This window comes from Lactuca saligna, chromosome 6, assembly GCF_052625555.1.
Source record: "Lactuca saligna cultivar CGN05327 chromosome 6, ASM5262555v1, whole genome shotgun sequence".
NCBI lineage: Eukaryota > Viridiplantae > Streptophyta > Magnoliopsida > Asterales > Asteraceae > Lactuca > Lactuca saligna.
The window spans coordinates 33,202,415-33,222,654 of record NC_136422.1 but is presented as its reverse complement, the minus strand read 5'-3'; the positions used below and the strand labels follow the sequence as shown (position 1 = coordinate 33,222,654).

Below are 20,240 nucleotides of genomic sequence, written 5' to 3'. Positions count from 1 at the left end.
TATGTGTGTTGGTACATTAGGGGAAAGCTTACTAAGCATTGGCATACAGTTTTGGGTTATGTTTCAGGTACTTTAGATGATCTTGGGAAGGCCAAGGCGTGATCGTGCACCTCCTCTTGTTTTGATTCATAATTTTGGGAAAACACTGATATTAAATATGTTTTGAAAACTAAATTGTAAACAATGATTTTTTGTGGGATGTTTTTATAAGTTTAAATTTATCATAAATTTTATGGATGTTACAAGTTGGTACCATAGCCTTGGTTTGAGGGAATTGGAGGGACACTCGTGTAAATCCAGTCCCAAACTAAGGAAAAAAAACTTAAAACAATTTTCAAACGGTTTTCAAAATAATTGAGGAGGATGAAAGGTGTACAATCAGCTAGAGCCAGTAAGTAGACCCCAAATCACCACAGTTATTGAGATTATGCTTTTATATGTTAGAACAACATGCTAGTATTTGGATAGGGATCTTCAGGAACTATATGATAGAATTCTATGATATATGATGCATTGTCTTATATAGAATCCTTGATTGATTGTTTTAACTCTTTCACATGTGAACTAGTTATTGAGTGAATACACTAAGTCACATGCTACATGGTTTAAATGATCTTAGGATAAGGGATTTGGTCATGATGTGTAGCTCTTGTTTGAGTCCAACCGTTGTAGGATTTAATCTCTTAGTCTAAGATTTTTTAAACTGTACGACATGTGAGTGTATTCATGCGATAGTTATTTGGCACCAATGGAGGGTCGTGTGGCAGTTAGTGGTAGGATGAGTTATGTGAGGTTAGTCGGTCAGTCTCGAGATGTAGTTTTCCTCTAAGGTGTGATGATTTTGTATGTGTGTATGCTAGTATGTATTGTTAAAGCTGTTGTGATTATCCTTGAGAGAAATACGGGTAGGTGTGGAAGGAAGTATGGGCCCGTACTACTAAAAGCACAAGACCCGTACGTGTAAAAAGGAAGTTACAACCCCTAGGGCTTTATTGGGAGTTGTCTCCTCTTGTCGTTGTGTGTGTGTGTGTGTTATCTGATATCTTCCTGTTATATTTTTCAGTATAATGGCGATGAGACGATTTGAGGTTAAGTCTGGGTCTGGATCGAGAGCTGGTAGTCAGGGTGAGCCACTTGTGTCAAAGGATAGGTTTAGGGAGATTCTCCATGAGGAGGTTGTGGCCACTGTCAAGGGTCAGATATCGAAGTTGTTTGGGTCTATCAATATCGCGATGATGGAGTTCTTTAATGACATATATGCTGCTTTGTCTGAGGCTGCTGCTGCTGCAGCTACCACAACCGTCACAACTGTAGTGATTGGTAATGGCAGGTTTTTTAGTATCGGGACATCGACAATACAAAGCCCTAGATTTTGATGGAGTTCTGGACCTGATCATAGCCATACGGTGGATATATGATGTTGGGGGATGCTTTTTCACCTGCTCGTACCCAACTGACCAGAAGTCCAGGTGCGCTCTAAACCATATAAGGTCTGGAGTGAAGGATTGTTGAAGGCTTGTTACGAGATCGTATTCTCCTGAGTAGAGAGCTATGATGCCTTGGGAATAGTTCTTTGAGATGTTTCCTGCTAAATATGTGCCACAGGTGGAGCACGAGAGATTAGCCCAGGAGTTTTTAGATTTGAGGTAAGGGACAGAGTTGGTGACAGAGATCACCAAGATGTTCACAGAGAGGGCTATGTTTTGTAACATCCCGGAAATTCAGAAGTAAATTGAAGGGCTAATAGTGTGAGTAACAGGTTCAACTCGGCGAGTCGGTGGATAGAATCGGCGAGTTGAGTCGCATGTCAGGTCGCGTGTTAAGTGACCTACTCAGCGAGTCGCATGGGTGGACTCGGCGAGTTGGTGCTGTATGGAGAAAACCCTAATCCCGAGGGTTGAGCCCTATATAAAGAACATAATACCCTCTCCCCAGCCTCTTTACTCTCCCTTGAAGTCCATAAACCCTAGCTTTCGGTTGTGAGAGAGTTGGAGAGCATATAGAGCCTTGGAGGAGGAAATCCTGGAGGGGAAGTGAAGAACAAGAAGGTTGGAGCAAGGGACATTGTAGAGATTTAGCTTATTCTTCAGTTGGAGTTTTCATTTGAGGTAATAATCCGCTGTTTGAGCTTTTGTGCATCTAGATCTATCAATTGTGGGGGTTTTGTGGTATGAATGAGGTCCATCTCAAGTTTGGTGTAAGATCTGTTGTTGCTACCTCAGATCTAGGTAGTTAGTGATCCAGAAAGCCATAAAGTCCATGCTCAAGAGTCGTTGGTGAAGTTCTTTTGTCTCAAAACCTACCCATAGAGTATATTATGCTTAGATCTCTTTGGATTCACGTAAATTTTGCAACTTTACCTGAGGAATAGCTTGTGGAAGAGTAGATCTATGGATTGGAACCCCTGCATGGCTTAGAAAGCCTTTGTATGGGTTAAGAGCTAGTGGTACTCGGCGAGTCACATTGGTGTACTCGGAGAGTTGCATGAAGATAGGAAGAAACACGGCGAGTTGGAAGAACAACTCGACGAGTTGGTTGAAGATAGCCTTGGACTCGGCGAGTCTGTTCTTGAGGTCCTAGCCTTTTTCTGGTTAAGCTGAGAATCGGTGAGTCAAGGGATGACTCAGTGAGTTGAGATGGGATTTTTCAGAGTTGAGGGACTCGGCGAGTCAGCGGGCTGACTCGGCGAGTAGGGTCAGTCAGGAAGTTTGACTTTGACTGAGGACTTTGACTTTGACCAAGAGTTGACCAGTTGACTTCCAAGGGCATTTTGGTAGTTTTTGGTATTTATTGGGTTCATTCTTTTGGTATTATCAGGGGTGGAGTTCGTATCGGAGGTTGGAGCAGCGTGATCTTATCTTTTCAGTCAGCAGTTGCAAGGTGAGTTATCCTCACTATATCAATAGGGTCTAAGGCACCAAGGCCGGCCCTTTATCGGATTGTAATCCGGGTATCGTGTTATGTTGTTGCTTTGCTATGTTTGCATCCTGGTACTTAGGATGGTATATGTTAGAGACCTGGTTATATTCGGTATCCTGGTATATAGGATGATGCTATGCTAGTGACCGGTTAGGTCGGTATTCTGTTTAGAGTATGTTATGTTATGTGATCTGCTAGATCGGTTTGATTGGATGTGAATTGTTATATGATTATATGTTTATGTGAACATGGTTGTTTGATTGGGGTTGGGTTGAGGCGGGTCCTGCTTTGTGCTGTAGGCCAACATACCCAGGGCGGACCGGTTATCTCAAAGGCCCAGCGAGTGGTCTGAATAAGTTGTAGGCCCCACGAGGGCAGACCAGACGTGTCGAGGCTCGAAGAGTGGAACAGGCTGACTGAAGGCCCGATGCGGGCGGACCAGTCATACTGTAGACTCAGAGAGTGGACCATATGGGTTGAATGCCTAGTGCGGGCGGACCAACCACACTGCATACTCGAGGGATATGGCTAGACTTGGAGGGTGGACCAAGTGGACTGAAGGCCAGATGCGGCGGACCAGTCACACAGTTGGCCTGAATTGCATGGTTGTTCTATGTTCTGTTATGATATGGTTTGTTATGTATATGGTATATGTGGTTGGTATTTTGGGGGTATCTCACTAAGCTTTTGGGCTTACAGTTGTGGTTTAATGTTTTTCAGGTACATCAGGAGACCGTGGCAAGGTGAAGGGGTGATCGTACTGCTCCTCATGTTTACATTTTATGTTATGATTATGGGAATACTCTGATAATAAATGTATTGAAAACCTTCTTATAATAACTTAATGAATTTGGGTTGTTTTTGAAAAGTTTAAATTTGTTTGAATTTTTAGAGTGTTACATGTTTTGTCTTGAGTTTGCTTTTAAGTAGGCTCAGATGACCTATTACTTGAGTATGCTCAAAAAGATATTAGGTAGTTTGTTTCCACCCAACGTTATGATACCTTGTTGGAGTTGCAGGAGGCGGCCAGGTGGAGTGAAATTGAGATAAAGCTTCAGTAAAGGGAGCAGAGGTTGGGCCTACCACAGTCGTAGTCGGCGCCGAAGCGGTTCAAGGCCACTAATTCTAGATCGGGAGGTCAGAGTTGTCGTATTTGTGGAAATTGCGGCAAGGTTCATCAGGGGGATTTTCGCCCATCCAGTGGATGCCACAATTGTAGCAAGGATAGGCACTATGCGAGGGAGTGTCGCCAACTTGTTCCAGCTTCGAGTTCCAGGATTTGCTATCACTATGATCAGGTTGGAGATATGAAGCTTAACTGTCATTTTCTCGTCACAAATCCTGCACATGCCCTTACCCCAACTACTTTGAGGATCACTCATGTACACCAGGGGAGAGTGGAGCCCCTGAGAGCTTGGGGTTGCACTTTTCAGCTCACCGTCGTGGAGGTCAAAGCAGCTGTATCTATTCATTGTTCTATTTATTATGTTTTGTGCTATGTTTATATATGTGCTCTTGTTAGGTACATTCCTAGTGAACTCTTTGCCTACTCTTGTGTTGTTGGACTCGGGTGGAAGTCGGTCATTTTTATCTCTTTCGTTCGGTAGAGAGTTTGATACGCCTATTAAGGAGTTAGAGTGTCCATTTTGGGTTTCTATCACCAACGAATATGGGTTTTTTGCATTGTTAGTATATCAGGGTTGTGTATTGGAGATCTTTAGGGTGCCTTATCTAATCGATCTAATCCATATTCCTATGGGGTATGTTTTTGTGATTGTGGGCATGGATTAACTAAGCCAGTTTGATGCCATGATTAATTAAAATGGCCAACGTGTGGTAGTTCAAACCCCAAGTGGGGGAGAACTGGTTATCTAAGGGGAGGGCACCAGGATGGGCTCAGGGTTTTGTTCAACGGCCAGGGCTCGTCAGTATATTCAGTATGGGTGTGCAGTCTACTTGGCTTATGAGGTGGATATGCATGTGGGGGATCAGATTTCAGTTTTAGAGGTCCCGATTGTTAAGGAATTTGCAGATGAGTTACCCACTGTGCCGCCCAAGAAGCAGGTCGAGTTCAGGATTGACCTTGTGCCAAGTGCAGCCCCGATTGCCAAGGCACCATACCGCTTGGCGTTGCCTGAGATGCAGGAGTTGTCATCTCAGTTGCAGGAGTTGCTAGGTAAGCAGTTCATCAGACCGGCCAATTCTCCGTGGGGAGCACCGATTCTATTTGTCAAGAAAAAGGATGGTTCACACTGGATGTGCATTGATTACCAGGAGTTAAACAAGTTAACGGTGAAGAACCGTTATCCCCTCCATATGGAATTAAGGACTTCGGTGTTCTTTGATGTATCCATCACCAGTTTGGGGGCAATCCTCATTTGGAGAGGATGGGTGATTGCTTATGCTTTGCGGTAGCTGAATCCGCATGAGATGAGGTATCCCTCTCATGATATGAAGTTGGGGGTGATGGTTTTTCCCCTCAAGATTTGAAGACACTATCTGTATGGGGTCCGTTGTACTATTTACACGGATCACAAGAGTCTAAGGCATATTATGGATTATCCGAACCTGAACGTGAGGCCGCATAGGTGGCTTGACATATTTAAGGATTATGACTGTGAAATCCTTTACCATCCTGGTAAAGCGAATGTAGCGGTGGATGCTTTGAGCCGCAAGTCGAATGGGTCTTCGGATGTGGTGTCATGTATGAGGATATCAGTGGATTCCCCGCTTTTGGGATTGTTCAGGGAGACTTAGGCCTAGGGTTTTTAGGAAGAGAATTGGAAGAAATAAAGGATCGGGGTGAGCTTTTCAGATTTTTCTCGGATAGTCACAGGTTGTTAACTCGATGTGGTTGGTTCTGGGATCTGATGTCTAGTGGGGTTGTTAAAGGAGGCTCAAAAGTCTAATTTTTCTATTCATCCGGGAGCCACCAAGATGTAATGGGATTTTTGATTGAGCTATTGGTGGCCATGTATGAAGAGAGAGATAACTTGGGATGTTGAGAGATACATGACCTACAGGATGGTCAAGGTTGAGCATTAGAGGCCGCATGGCAAGCTGCAGCCTTTGGAGGTTTCCATGTGGAAATGAAAGAATATTTCGATGGACTTTATCACCAATTTGTTGAAGATCACAAAGGGTTTTGATGCTATTTAGTTCATCGTGGATCGATTAACAAAGAGTGCCCACTTCTTAGCGATTCATGAGAGTTCTTCGGCCGAGAAGTTAGTTGATGTGTTTGTTCATGAGATCGTTGCTCACCATGGGGTATCAATCTCCATTGTTTTATACCATGATGTTTAGTTCACCTCCTACTTTTAGAAGAAGTTCCATGAGGAACTGGTCATGAGGTTGCACTTCAACACTTCTTATCTTCTGCGGATCGACGACGAAAGTGAGCAGACAATATAGACCCTTAAAGATATTTTGCGAGCATGTGTTATCGATTTTGGTGGGAGCTGGGGCTCCTACCTACCTCTTGTGGAGTTCTCTTATAGCAATAGTTATCACTCTAGCATTGGTGATTTGCCTTTTGAGCTCATGTATGGGTGGAGATCTCGTACCCCGGTTTATTGGGGCGAAGTTAGTCATAGGGTTATGAGGCAGACTGAAGTGTTCTTTCAGACCACAAAGGAGATTCAGCAGATTAGATAGAGATTGCAGACTGTCAGAGTCAGCAGAAGAGCTATGCAGACCAGCACCGATCCGAGTTGGAGTTTTTGGTCGGCAACATCGTGCTACTGAAGGCTCACCTTGGAAAGGTGTGATACACTTTAGGAAGAGGGGAAAATTGGGTCCCCGGTATATTGGTTTGTTTCGAGTGATCGTCGGGTTTGTCAAGGTTGCTTACAGATTGAATCTTCCCGAGGAGCTTAGTCATATTCACAGCACATTACATGTTTTGCATCTGCGAAAGTTCGTATTGGATGAGGATGCGGTTGTTTCCTTGGATGATATTCAGGTTGATGAGTGCTTGAACTATGTTGAGAGGCTGATGGTTATCCTGGAAAGGAAGGTAAATGTTTTGTGTAGCAAAGAAGTACCTTTGGTAAAGGTACGATGGTAGCACTAGAAAGGCTTCGAGTGGACCTAGGAGCCGGAGGCTGAGATGCGGGAGCATTATTCGGATTTGTTCACCACAGCAGGCTTCGAGGATGATGTATGGTTCAAGTAGGGGGAATTGTAACACCCCTAGGTTCAGGTATTCTAAATCTATTCTAATAATTTTATTATATGACATTTTGGTCCCTAAGTCCAAGAGAAGGTGCCTTGAAGCCCTAATGGAAATATTGTAATTTAGGGCAATTAGAGTACGCTAAGCATACATAATGGTACGCTAAGCGTACTAGGGCGCGCGCTAGTACATTGGGCGTACTAGTGTCAGGAGGAAAACCTAAGTTTAGGGATTGAGTGGTATTTAAGCATCCTTGTGGTTCATTTCTCCCCATCTTTTCAGCCTCCACATCCTTTGATACATTTTTGCAAAACACTAGCCCCTTAGTGTGTGTTTTGAACTCAAGAGTGTGTTTTTGGTGTGTTAAAGAAAGAAGAAGTTGTATCAAGAAGCCTTGAAGTGGAAGTAAGCTTGTGGATCTAGGATCTTTTCCCTCTTATGAAGCTCCAGAAGGTATAAAGTCTATACATTGATGTCTTGGTTGTTAGGGCACATTTTTAGGAGTTTTATGTTGCTTTTGTTGTTCCAAAGGTCCCATCTTGTGCATGTTTGGTTATTTTCTTTTTTGAGTTGTACTTCCAGAACCTTGGAAGGGTCCTAAGCCATAAAAATAAGGTCCCAATGGCTAGAATAGTCAAATGCATCTTGTAGAAGGTATTAATGGCTTAAGACCTTGTGTTAAGGACTTTATGGACGTGTAAAGTCATAAAGTTGGAGAATTTATGACTCTAGGGTGCATTTGGACCGTAGATACGAAGTGTAGGCTTGAGTGCTTAAGCAATTAAGCACTTAATAGAGTTTTAGGGTTCGCGAGGGTACGCCCCGCATAGGTGGGAGTACACCCCACGTACTCAGTCAACCACCCCATAAGCTGGTCAATGTGAGGCTTTGCGTACGCTTAGCTTACCTCCGGGTTACGCCTCAGATACTCGCATGAGTTAGCCCTTGTTGAGCTGACTCGGTTGGGCTGATTCAGTTGGTTAGTGGATTTGACAAGTTAACTTTGAGTTTGACCAAGTTTGACTTTGAGGTTATTTTAGGTATTTTGTGATTTTGATGGAATTAGTCACTTGGTTGATATATGTATTGTGTAAAGAGCTGAGATTTGGAGTCGGGCCTCATCAGTTCTGTTCAGCTGTGAGGTGAGTTTTCCTTACTGTACTTTCGAGTTGAAAGCACCAAGGACGTCCCTTTAGATTGTTATCCTAGTTTATTGTATGATCGTGTACTATAATGAAATGTTAGATTTGTACCCTGGTAGATAGGTTGTTAGCATGCGGTTATGATTTGTGAATCTGCCTATTTGTTTGATGTCTGGTTAAATGTTTTGAGTTATGAGTATGTCGACATGTCATGGCTAGTTGGGTTAAGGAATTCCGGCTTTGTGCTGAAGGCCAATACACCCGGGGCGGACCGAATAGAATTTAGGCCCTATGAGGTGGTCCAGTCAAGCTGAAGGCCCGAAGAGCGGTCCTGATAGTTTGTAGGCCCTGTGAGGCGGTCCAATCATGTTGAAGGCTCTGTATGCATATTGTTGGTTACCGTTATATGTTTGTGTGTGTTGGTACTTTGGGGGAAAGCTTACTAAGCATTGACTTATAGTTTTGGGTTATGTTTCAGGTACCTCAGATGATCGCAGGAAGGCGAAGGCATGATCATGCATGTCCGCATGTTTTGATTCATGATTTTGGGAAAAATATGATATTAAATATGTTTTGAAAGCTAAATTGTAAAAAATGATGTTTCGTGGGTTGTTTTTAAAAGTTTAAATTTTTCTTGAATTTTATGGATGTTACAACAAATGCTACATTTTGTTTCTTTCTAGCCTTGGATACCCTATGTTGCACATCATTGGTTTGTTTTTGGTTAATTTCTTTGGTTTGTTATTTGAATTGTTTTCTGTTGCATCCCTTTCCCTTGTAGTTGCAGGTCTACCAAACATTTTTACATGAACAGGAGGTAAAGGTGGTGTGTACAAAGATGTTGGCCACAACTTACTTCCATTCATAGGTGCTAACTTATGATTGTATTCTTTCATGTAGGTAAAGCTACTAAACATTTTGTCAACATAAGACTCTACATCCCAATTCAAAAAACTAATGGCTGCAACAAAATGAACACAACCAATTCCATTGAGTTGCCATAGTGTGCATAAGCAAGTTTTCCTCTCAAGATCTACCTCATAACCATCTATAGTTCCTCTTACTTCAAACTAATTTAATCCACTACGTAATACTTGGTAATGTCTTTGTAATTTCTTAACCTCATTCAATAACTCTCTAATTGTTGGGTAAATTTGATTGCCCCATCCTTGGCCCTCAAGTTTCATGTTGAACACCATATCCATCATATACAACCTTAACTCCTCCAACATGGTTATAATTGGCTTCTTCCTAGCATAAAAAATAACAACATTAAAACTTTCAGACATTCCATTCTCTATAGCATCACAACATCTTCCAGTTTCAAAGTAGGTTCTTGACCATGTTTTGGTGTCTTATTCCATTATATACTTATGAGCACTTGGGTCTAGATCTTCAAGTTCTTTCATGGAATTCTTAAAATCTATCTCATTTGTTTCTTTACAAGCCTTCTAGAAAATGGTTTCATATTGGGCACTACTATACCTTTTTCTCTAGTTTTGGCTAATATGCTTAACACACTGTCTGTGCTCTACATATGAAAGGAGTTCTTTAACAGCCTCAATCAGACCCTGTTAAAAATTATAAACTATGTCAAAATAATTATGCAACTAGAAAATGGAAATGAAAGATAAAGAAGTAAAGTACCTTGTGTTGATCAGATATTACACTGTGTCCATAACCTACATTAAGTCCCAAGTCATCAATGAGTAGATCCAAAAACCACTTCCAATTTTCCTTATTCTCCACACACACTATTGCTCATGCAATAGGATAAATTCCATTGTTTGCATCCCTTCCAACAACACATAACAAATCCACTTTACATATCCCTTTAAGAAAACAACCATCTAAACCTATTATCTTCCTGCATCCCTCCTCCACCCATCTACAATACATCGAAGCAAACATAGAACTTACTAAAGTAGTTCTTTTCATCTGTCATACAATTCACATCAAGCTTAACAGTGCTACATAGATTTGATATCCTAATCTCTTCTGCATATGACCACAACTTTGCATAATGTTCAAAAAGGGTACCATCTACTAGCTACAGTGCATATATCTTAGTTATCCTGTATTGACCAACAATTACATGAATACCAAACTTCTATGACCCAATTGTTCTAATCTTTCTTACATTCATCTTTTGTCTAAGTAAGAACTCTCTTGTATAATGACTCCCTATCCAAGCATAAGTAACCATTGAGCCTAACTTGTAGTTCCTTTCACATTTGTGATCTAGCTTTAAAGACTTGATTTGGAAGCTTGCTTCATCACTCATCCAAGATGCCCATAACCTGAATGTGAACTCACCCTTACAACACTTAACCAACAATATTTTTCTATCATTTTTCTCAAAGAAAAGTTGTTACCCATTGGCAACAACATAGTTGCATAACATGGATGTTAATTGAGTTGGATCTTTGAATCTCATACTAAGTACAGGGTACTGATTTTTCCATGGAGTTGACTCATTAAAAATTAAATGTTGTTGAGTTACATTTTCCTCTTCTTCACCCCTATTATCATTTATGTTTTTATCATTTCCCTCTTCTTTTCAACACATAACTTATTTAGAAACTCATCACATTGTGTTTTGTTCATAGTGAGTATATCCTTATTAAAGTCCACCTCTACATCTGTAAGGTTATCAATTTCGTCTTCATTTTCACCACCATCAAAGCATGAATCGACATCATCATCATCTTCTTCTTCTATCTCAGAGCCAAACCAATCCTCTATTCCTTGACTATCATGGTCCACATATCGGGAAATAAAATCAAGAATTCCAAAAGCATAAAAAATGTAACTAGCATGACCTCCATCATTACGAATAGTAGTTATCCCAAACAATAATGGCTTACCTGGCTCACAGTCATAGTAGTATAACTTGTTTATACTTTCTTGCATGGACAATTTGAGAAAGGTGATACACCCAGAGTATATCATTCCAGAAAATCATGATCTTTGAATGTGAATTTGATACCATGATTATATGAAAAAGGATCACGAAGAAAAACACCTTTGAAGTTGAGCTCCACTGCATGATAGACTTCATCAAGGTTTGGCCTCGAGGTTGACATTATCTGTTGGTTACCTGATCACTAACTTCGATTGAAGGAAAACGTGTGGAACCCTAGTTTTTTCTTTCTCACTTATTAACTAATAACAATGAAGAACGAAGAAGGAGAGTAGCAGTGTGTGTGAATAAATGTGATTATTTTGACTTCGATTTCTTACATGGATAAGGTAAGGTGAATATCTTATTTAATGTAATACCATGTAAGAAAGACAATCGGTTGTTCCGTTTACCAGGTTCATAAGGGTGTAATTAGTCGATATTTCCTAACGTTAAGAACTAATTTAGCATAAAACATACATGAGTGACTAAATGTGCAAAGTGGCCAAACTTCGTTGTGCTACAATGCCAAAAATCCTTTCTAAAACCCAAAACGAAACTGTGGAATCTCAAAACATTTCAATAATTATGTTTTGGTGTTAATGCATATCATAACACAATTGTTGGTTTTGGTATTTAACTTGCCTAATAAATATGTTTCATTTTTTCACAGTTTTTAGTGTAATAATAATAAAGGCTCTTTTTTTTGTCGAACCTAAAATATGTTTGGAACACTATTGTCAATATCTTGGGCCTTAATATTCATTACCATAGTGGATGTATCATCGATTCAAACACACATACCTATGTACAATGTTTGAGAAACAAAGACAAGAAGCATAATCTTCAAATGCATGAGGTACAATCACTCCTCCAATTTGATTCATAAAAATCTCATAGAAGTCAATTGCAAAGTAGCATCAACATTAAGATGTTAAGATATCATTATTTCCATGTCCTTTATAGATCTTCTAGCAACATAAAATGTGGGATTCTTTGGCATTTTAAATAAAAACACATATTCTAAACTATTCTTGCCTTTCATATGAATTGAACAACAATGATAATACATAAGATTTAATCACATCTGGACGACCATGCCCGTCTCCTTTAGCATACATGAATAGTGCCATCCTAGACAGGTTTGTTGCATAGTCTATAAACTCTCGTAAAAACTTAGAGTTAACACATGCTCGTTCCTTATTAAGTTTCTTCCATGTCTCATTGATTAGCTTTTTTATATACCTTCTAGCTTCCTCTTCTGTTGCACCACTCTCATGCATATAACACTGAATTGATTTTGGAATATCCCCTCTTGTCATTTCATCCTTAAAAGAAGAAAACATAATGTTTAACTTATTTATTTTAAAAAGAATTACGTGATTGGTCAATGTAGTTTTCCAAAACAAGCGTAGTAAGGACAACTATTGAAACTAGTATACCGTTGGTCTTTATGGTTTCAAAAAAACCAACCATGACATAAATGAAACCACAGGACATAATGCATAGCGCGTTTAATAATTTTCCTTACTGCATCTGTTTTAAGAAACCATAGGATCAACCGCAAGTAATTTTGTCTTTATTTTATATACCATTGAGAACACTTTCAAATTTAATGTACGTGTTGAAAGGAAAATAGTCAAAATACGAATAATGCTAGAGCATACCGAGGATGTCCCTAAGTCATCAGCAAGTCGGAATATTAGTGATGAGTAGCGAACTATATCATCAAACATATCCAGGCATTGTAGGATTTCTTCCGTTAAACTAACTGATGTTAAAAAGTTAACATGCATGAGTACTACAGGACCTGATATCGATACACAAGCATTTTTCAAGTACTCTTCAAGTGTGGGTGTATATCCATTATGGTACCACCGTGCTTCTACTAGGTATGACTTGCATAAATCTTCCCACTACAATGTTGGCATTCAAAAAGATTAAAAGATCAGGATTTGATTCAGATCACAAGGGAAATAGAATAACAATTAATCACAAAAATCACAAGGGGGGGGGGGGGGGGGGGGGGTGTGGAGCATAACACCAATAGTTATAGACATCATATTTCAAAAGTATTATTTTCTTTTTCTGACAAAAATAATTCATAATTTTTTTTCCCATTTTATCTAAGTTAATAAATAAAGAAAATATCAAAAGGTTTACAACCCAATGGTATGTCATCGTTAAGGGAGTGGTAACACTCCTAACATCTTATTATGTTAGTTTTTTGATTGTTACCTGATTTTTCTCAGTTTAACACCTAATCTTAGTATTTGATACAGTTTAACACCTAATCTTAGTATTTGATACAGGGTGATAACACTCCTAACACTCCAAAATATATATTTTTTATTAAATCAAAGAGGAGAAATTAATAAGTAAAATGGGATTGCAATTCGGTCAACCTCCTATTGACCAATCAGATTTCACCAACACTCTTTCTCATCTCGCCACAATGGTAACCAGAAAGGCAGAAAGGCATAGCAACCACCCTAGCGAGCGCTAGGAGACGGTATTTATAGCTTGCTAGCGAGCGTAGCAAGTGGGTTTAACACCGCACTCTGTTTAGTCTTAAGGTTAGAAATAGATTAAATTATACAAGAATAAAAAAAATAAAGGAAATAAAGAGCGGTTGAGATAGGGTGGTGTCCTCTTCATTTCCCAATGAAGAATCTTTAATTCTTTATTGCTATTCTGGATTTAAAGAATAATAAAAAGGTGGTGTCATCTTTCCTTTTCTGATGGACAAACCCATTTATCATTGAAAAACAATAAAAAAAAGCGTGTCATATTTGTGTTCTCAAGAAAACAAAATCTATTTTTGGTTAACAAAATGATCTGTAGCTTCTAATGTTTTAGTATCTGAAAATGACAGTATCTGGATATAATTAATATCCTATTCGTGAAAAAATTAAAATATTAATTATAAAATGTGATGTCCGAGATCACTAAAAGATAATCTTGAAAATTTACAACTCTTTTATACACATAATCGGTGATCAATTTTCGTAATATAATTTGAAAATGTATTCATGGTGTTATGCCCTTAGTAATTATCTCAACATAATATTGTTAAGAAGAAGGATTACTTACTGCTTTCTTTAGGTGTTTAAGGATTAAGAATCCTGTGTTTGTCAAGGTGTTATATGCAATCTCATTTATCGAATTATAGAATCCAAGGAAACAAATCTTCATATAATCCGGAAGTTCTCCTATCGCATTGAGGTCCCATCTGTAAAAGAAAATTTCTTTAGTTCTCATTAAATTTGTGCAAATATATAGTAGTTAATAAACAACTAATTAAGCATGTAACTGAAGTATCGTAAGAGTCTATATATATATATATATATATATATATATATATATATATATATATATATATATATATATATATATATATATATATATATATATATATATATATATATATATATTAGCATTTACCTGCAGATAACATCAGTAAATTGTTCAAGTTCTTCCAAAGTACCAAATACGTCATAGACATCATCGATAGTAGTAATTATGGCATTAACCTTAGTTAACGTTCTCCTTCCGTTGCTAAAGCGAGGTAGGTAACTAACACCAACAGTCCACAAAAAATTCTCCACCAACCGATCTCGAGTAAAGTTCAACTTCTTATCCCAACTTATATTTCTCCACCACCTTATATTCATGGGGTACACAATAGCTATATATCACGATACTTTATTTTGTAGTGTATAACAAGTCAAGATAATGTAATTTATATATACCCATATGATACCTTGAGGAGTGTTTTAAATCCTCGATGTGGATAGCCTGGACCATGTTAAAATCCAGTTTTGCAAGTTCTATCAATGTGGGATTTATGCCACTTCTTTTCTCATATTCTTCCATAAACCATTTCGTCTCTATCCTTGGTACTCTCCAATGCAACGGAAGCTCCAACGCATGTGTTATTAACGATGATATATTTCCATCCAATTTCTCTAAATTTTCTTGGAGATATTTAGTTGTGAAGTCTCTGACATCGTCCAGTATGCTTTCATCCTCGAATGAATGATAAGAAGCCTCGTACAAGTTCAGCGTTGCCACCATATCCTCGAGTAATTGTGGGTTTAGATTTTGAGTCTTGTCCTTAAAGTTGAGAAATATCTCTAAATATAAAAGCAAAATCAAGAAAAAAAAAACTTTTAATGTGTGTTTTAATATAGAGTAAACCTCATGCATCGGGATCACAAATGAAATCTTTCAATTCTCTACGAATATGAATCATTCAATTCTCTACGAATATGAATCCTTTATTAAAATTACCTTGGGGAATCTGATAACCATGTTGTCTTAGTAGTCGAAAGCCAAGAGCTTTAGCATTCAAATCCATGTTATTCCACTTATTTTGAGTTTTGTAGTAATTGTAGTAAATCATCTCCAAGACCTCACTTATTTCATCCTCAAAATGATATGATATCCCGAGTCTCTGCAACTCATCAACCAGCTCCAGGGTATCCAATGGAGTTCCCACACTGTGTATCATTGTTGTCACTGCTTCCTTTAAAGTATGTGCTCTCGCCGTGTACTCTTCTCCCTGTATAGGTTAAATTTTTGAATGTGACATACTACAAAAAATTAATAGAATAGAAAATGATAATCTTACTATGTATTTGCTAGAGAGCGATTGAACATGATCAAAGGACCATAGTGATGACTTATAATTTGCAGATCGTCTAACAAGGGACTCAGCCGCAATGACGACCATTGATGTCGATTGTAATGAACATAAGTGTTTACAAATGAGAAAAGATCTAGTTTTTTTATGATTGTAGTTGTAATGGAGAATTGAATTATAAAAAAAGCACATCGAAGCCATTGAGAAAGATATATCTTAGAAGTAATAAGTTGGTCTATATATAAAAAGCACATCAAAGCGCTCTCTCTCTCTCTCTCTCTCTCTCTCTCTCTCTCTCTCTCTCTCTCTCTCTCTCTCTCTCTCTCTCTCTCTATCTATCTATATATATATATATATATATATATATATATATATATATATATATATATATATATATATATATATATATATATATATATATATATATTACTTTACCAGTTTGCGGAAGCATAAAACGATAGTTAAAAAGAAATCGTCGAAGAAATAAAGATTAAATGTTCTTGAAATGTGTGTGCATGTATGCGTGATACAGAGAAAGAACTCAAAAAAACTCTTATGTACGTCTTATCTAAATGAAAGACAAAAGTGATCATTTATGCTATTTACACTAATGGCCCCTATACTATAGCTTTATTGACATATTAGAACCTAAAAATAGTTTTAATGCCACATTTTACTACAATCTCCACCATGACATTTAAACTAAGTCAAAATTGAAAGCCAAAAAGCATGATATGACAAGATTTCGCGAAGGTAGTATAGAGGTTGGGAAAACTCACAACACACCTACTTAATCAAATTGAAGGATTCAATTGAAGCAAATTAAACCCAAGAAAATTGATTAGCCTTAAGAATGAAGGAATCCTCAATTCCTAGAGGATGTTAATGCTTACACATCCATAAAGGTGTCATAATCCATAAGCTATAGATGATTCCAACCATTATAAAGCCCTTGTTCTAAGCAAACTCAATGATTCAATACTAAACCAACAATTGCTCATTCAAGTACCAAGCTCGTGAACAAAGTATTAAACAAGCATAAGAAATATGAACTAGAATCATAAATATAAGATAAATGATAATCAAGCATGAATCCTTCAAAACCCACAAATACCCAAGGGTTTTAGCCAAAGTTAACCAAAATAAAGAAACTAGCCACTCATGGTGACAAGATAACAATCACAAAAGTGTTTTTGCATCAAGAAACTAACAATTACTTAAAAGTATGAGAAAAATGACCAAAATGCCACAAAGCGTGTTTTCACGCGGGTACCCTCGCAGATTTTTGCGACTGAGACTCCACTCTCGTAAATGTTGTTGGAATGCTATTGACTATTTTTCTCCACTACTCCACCCTACTACTTAAAATTCCCTTTGTCCCCTTCACACCTCACATGATTCAAATATTGGTCAATCATCTTCAAGCTTCAAATGGATAGTCCATGACCATATTCTTTGATCCATGACCCATCTTCTTTGATCCACTTTATCCAAGTTAGGGATGAGCAAAGGAATCGACCCGACCGAAACCGGCCCGAGAACCAAACTTGGTGGAAAATAGGAACCGGACCGGACCGCCGGTTCTACCAGTTCCCGGTTCCTATCGGTTCTTACCATGTATTCAATGTTGGAACCGGTCATCGCACTACTAGAAAAATAGCCTTTTACGACGCTCATTGCGCGTCGTAAAACACTCAGACGACGCACAAATGCGCGTCAAGGAAGGTCATGTCATAACGAGAGACGACGCGCATTTACAACGCACATTTACGACACACATTTACGATGCGCAATGCGTACCAAGGAAGGTCCTATCATAAAGGAAGACGACACGCATTTGCGTGTCGTAACCTTACGACGCGCGTTTAGGACACACATTGCGTATCATTAAATCCCCTGTCATAAATGAAGATGACATGTATTTGAGTGTCATAATTTTAAATGCTCTCTCTCTCTCTCTCTATATATATATATATATATATATATATATATATATATATATATATTTGATAGAATTACTAATTTTCAAATTGAACAACAGATTAAAATTATCATAATACAAAATAAAATACCATACATAAGAACAATAATTCATTTCAAAAAAATATCATATGTCAAACAAGTTACCTAAAATTACATGTCAACACTAATAACACTTTCTGTTAACACAAGAAGCTCCATTTTCATAAGATGCTAGTGCTACAACAGTATTCTTTCTGTTAACACAAGAAGCTCCATTGATCTTGACTATACCCCTAACAAGAACACATGAAATTCCATTCCAGTCGTGTTCCACTTTCTCTTCAAGATCTTTCAAATATTCCAGGTAACTGAAAGTATAAAGAATATTATTATTAATATTAATCATTTTCTTTCTTTCTTTTTCTCCCACTTATTTTATTTAAAACAATGTGTTTAATCCAACCTGACACCACCCATTTGTTCACTAATCCACCCTGCACTATTTAACTTTGCATCCATTCTTGCAGCTGCAATGCCATGCCCACTGCCCCTTAATCGATTCTATGTGTGTGTATATATATATATATATATATATATATATATATATATATATTAAAAAATTCAGACCATATTTTACTAAATGGTGTGAATTGTGATAATCAAATTGTATAATTTTTATATTATATGATTCCAGTAATTAATACCTCCATTCTAGCTTTACTTTGGGAGACAAACTGCTTGAAGCGCTTTTGATCTGCAAACTGAACATCTTGGAGAATACAGTTCACCTGAAATAACAGAGTTATAGTAAGCTCACCGGAAAAAAAAATGTATAATTTAATTTTAGTTAAATGAATATAATAAACGTACAAGGTTGAAAAGATATTCAATGCGTGCTGACATGGATTTACCTCGAACAATAATATGACTAATAGGAGGTTCAAACCCTCTTTTTGATGAGGTGAAAGAGAATACAGTATGCCACCTGTCTTCCTTCCAATTAATTGATTTAACTGCCCAAAGTCCAGATCTTTTGTACCCATCTCCAGTAATGATTGACTGTTTATCAATAAGTATAAACATAATGAGTAATAATATTAATACATAATTACTTAATTACCCTCATGTGTCCAAAAGAATCTTACCAAAAGAGTGGAACTATAGGAAGAAGTTCTTGCTTCAGTAAACTCATGTCAAATACTATTTCAGTGTAAAGAACATCATTTGTGAAGAGATCATGCTGCAATACTTTTACCTGAAATATTCACAAGACATCTGAATAATATGAAATAGTGTAATTTTCATAAAATAAAATTACAAACCTGTACATGATGAAACCAGAAAAACACAAGGCGGAAAGAAGAAACAAAATTATCATACATCTCTTTTGACAGCTTAACCAACAGCAAGTCCTGAAGGTTGGATGACTTGGACAAATACAAGCACCCAAGGCTTATAGTAGCTGGAAACACCACATAAAATGGGGCCTGCTTCAGAAAACAAGAGAATGCTTCAGACGAGTTTGTTGAATCCTTTTTGTTTTGCATCTCCATGATTCTCTGCAAAACACAACTCGTTTAGGTTTGACTTTGACCCAAACCCTTTCAAGGGTATAATTGTAATTTCAACTTATGTAAAACGGTATGTAACATTCTCTACCGTGGACCGGGCCCATAGTGCACCCAGTATATCCATGCCATGGCTCCATGAACCTCACTTTGAGCGAGAAGAGTGTTGTACACGTTATCTGATGCGTTACTTTGAACAGCTCGAATCATGTAGGTAGGATCTGTCATTTAAAAAAAATGTTTACACACACAGAGGCAGTTTATGATTTAGTGTATGTTATGTTTCGGAAACAGTATTAGATCAGGTGAAGCACATAGCATTGATGGTATAAATGCGTTGGTGATCCTAGAATCATGCTCACACTCTGTTAAAGTGGCATTTTCAGCAAGAAGATCGAGAAAAGAGTTATCATCAAGTTTCCTTTAATTGAGTTTCTGATGAATAAAAAAGATACTCAAAACCTGATATCATAATAAAAAGAAAAAGTAAATTCCAAATATATACAAAGAAACACACCTTCCACTCAAGAAAAATGTGATTTTATCATCAATATTCCACTCAGCAAGACAAAGAGGCAACACTCTTGTAGTAAATCTAAAACCAGCTTTCTCTTTCATCAAAACCATTCCAGCTGGAATAGAGGCACTCAAAGGGGAAACAATCTTGCATATACCTGAGAAATGTTGTTGTGATAAGATTTCTGGGAAATGGATTTACACATCTTTCATGTTAAGAAACTTATAATGAAAAGTTATTAAGTTAATTACCATATTTTGAAGCTTCAGGGGCAATTGAATATCTCCTTCAGTATAATAGCTTGTAATGTGCATTATTTGCTTATATATATATATATATATATATATATATATATATATATATATATATATATATATATATATATGAATGAAATGCGGGTAATAAAAG

The 20,240-nt window shown here is 37.6% G+C and overlaps 2 protein-coding genes across 2 annotated transcripts; both read right to left on the bottom strand.

Moving 5' to 3' along the window:
• Nucleotides 1–12,100: 12,100 nt before the first annotated feature.
• On the bottom strand, nucleotides 12,101–15,986 carry LOC145000181 (R-linalool synthase QH1, chloroplastic-like). Its single transcript, XM_078959372.1, has 7 exons — nucleotides 15,774–15,986; nucleotides 15,434–15,704; nucleotides 14,904–15,276; nucleotides 14,585–14,803; nucleotides 14,234–14,372; nucleotides 12,808–13,056; nucleotides 12,101–12,468 (listed from the first exon to the last, which is right to left on the bottom strand). Exons 1-7 carry the CDS (start codon nucleotides 15,984–15,986, stop codon nucleotides 12,169–12,171), a joined length of 1,764 nt encoding a protein of 587 aa, XP_078815498.1. The 3' UTR covers nucleotides 12,101–12,168.
• Nucleotides 15,987–17,879: 1,893 nt separating this feature from the next.
• On the bottom strand, nucleotides 17,880–20,210 carry LOC145002061 (presequence protease 1, chloroplastic/mitochondrial-like). The gene is made up of 9 exons (XM_078961366.1): nucleotides 20,084–20,210; nucleotides 19,833–19,989; nucleotides 19,407–19,536; nucleotides 19,128–19,306; nucleotides 18,893–19,002; nucleotides 18,659–18,806; nucleotides 18,452–18,535; nucleotides 18,211–18,308; nucleotides 17,880–18,115 (listed from the first exon to the last, which is right to left on the bottom strand). Exons 5-9 carry the CDS (start codon nucleotides 18,937–18,939, stop codon nucleotides 17,932–17,934), a joined length of 561 nt encoding a protein of 186 aa, XP_078817492.1. The 5' UTR covers nucleotides 18,940–19,002; nucleotides 19,128–19,306; nucleotides 19,407–19,536; nucleotides 19,833–19,989; nucleotides 20,084–20,210; the 3' UTR covers nucleotides 17,880–17,931.
• Nucleotides 20,211–20,240: the final 30 nt, after the last annotated feature.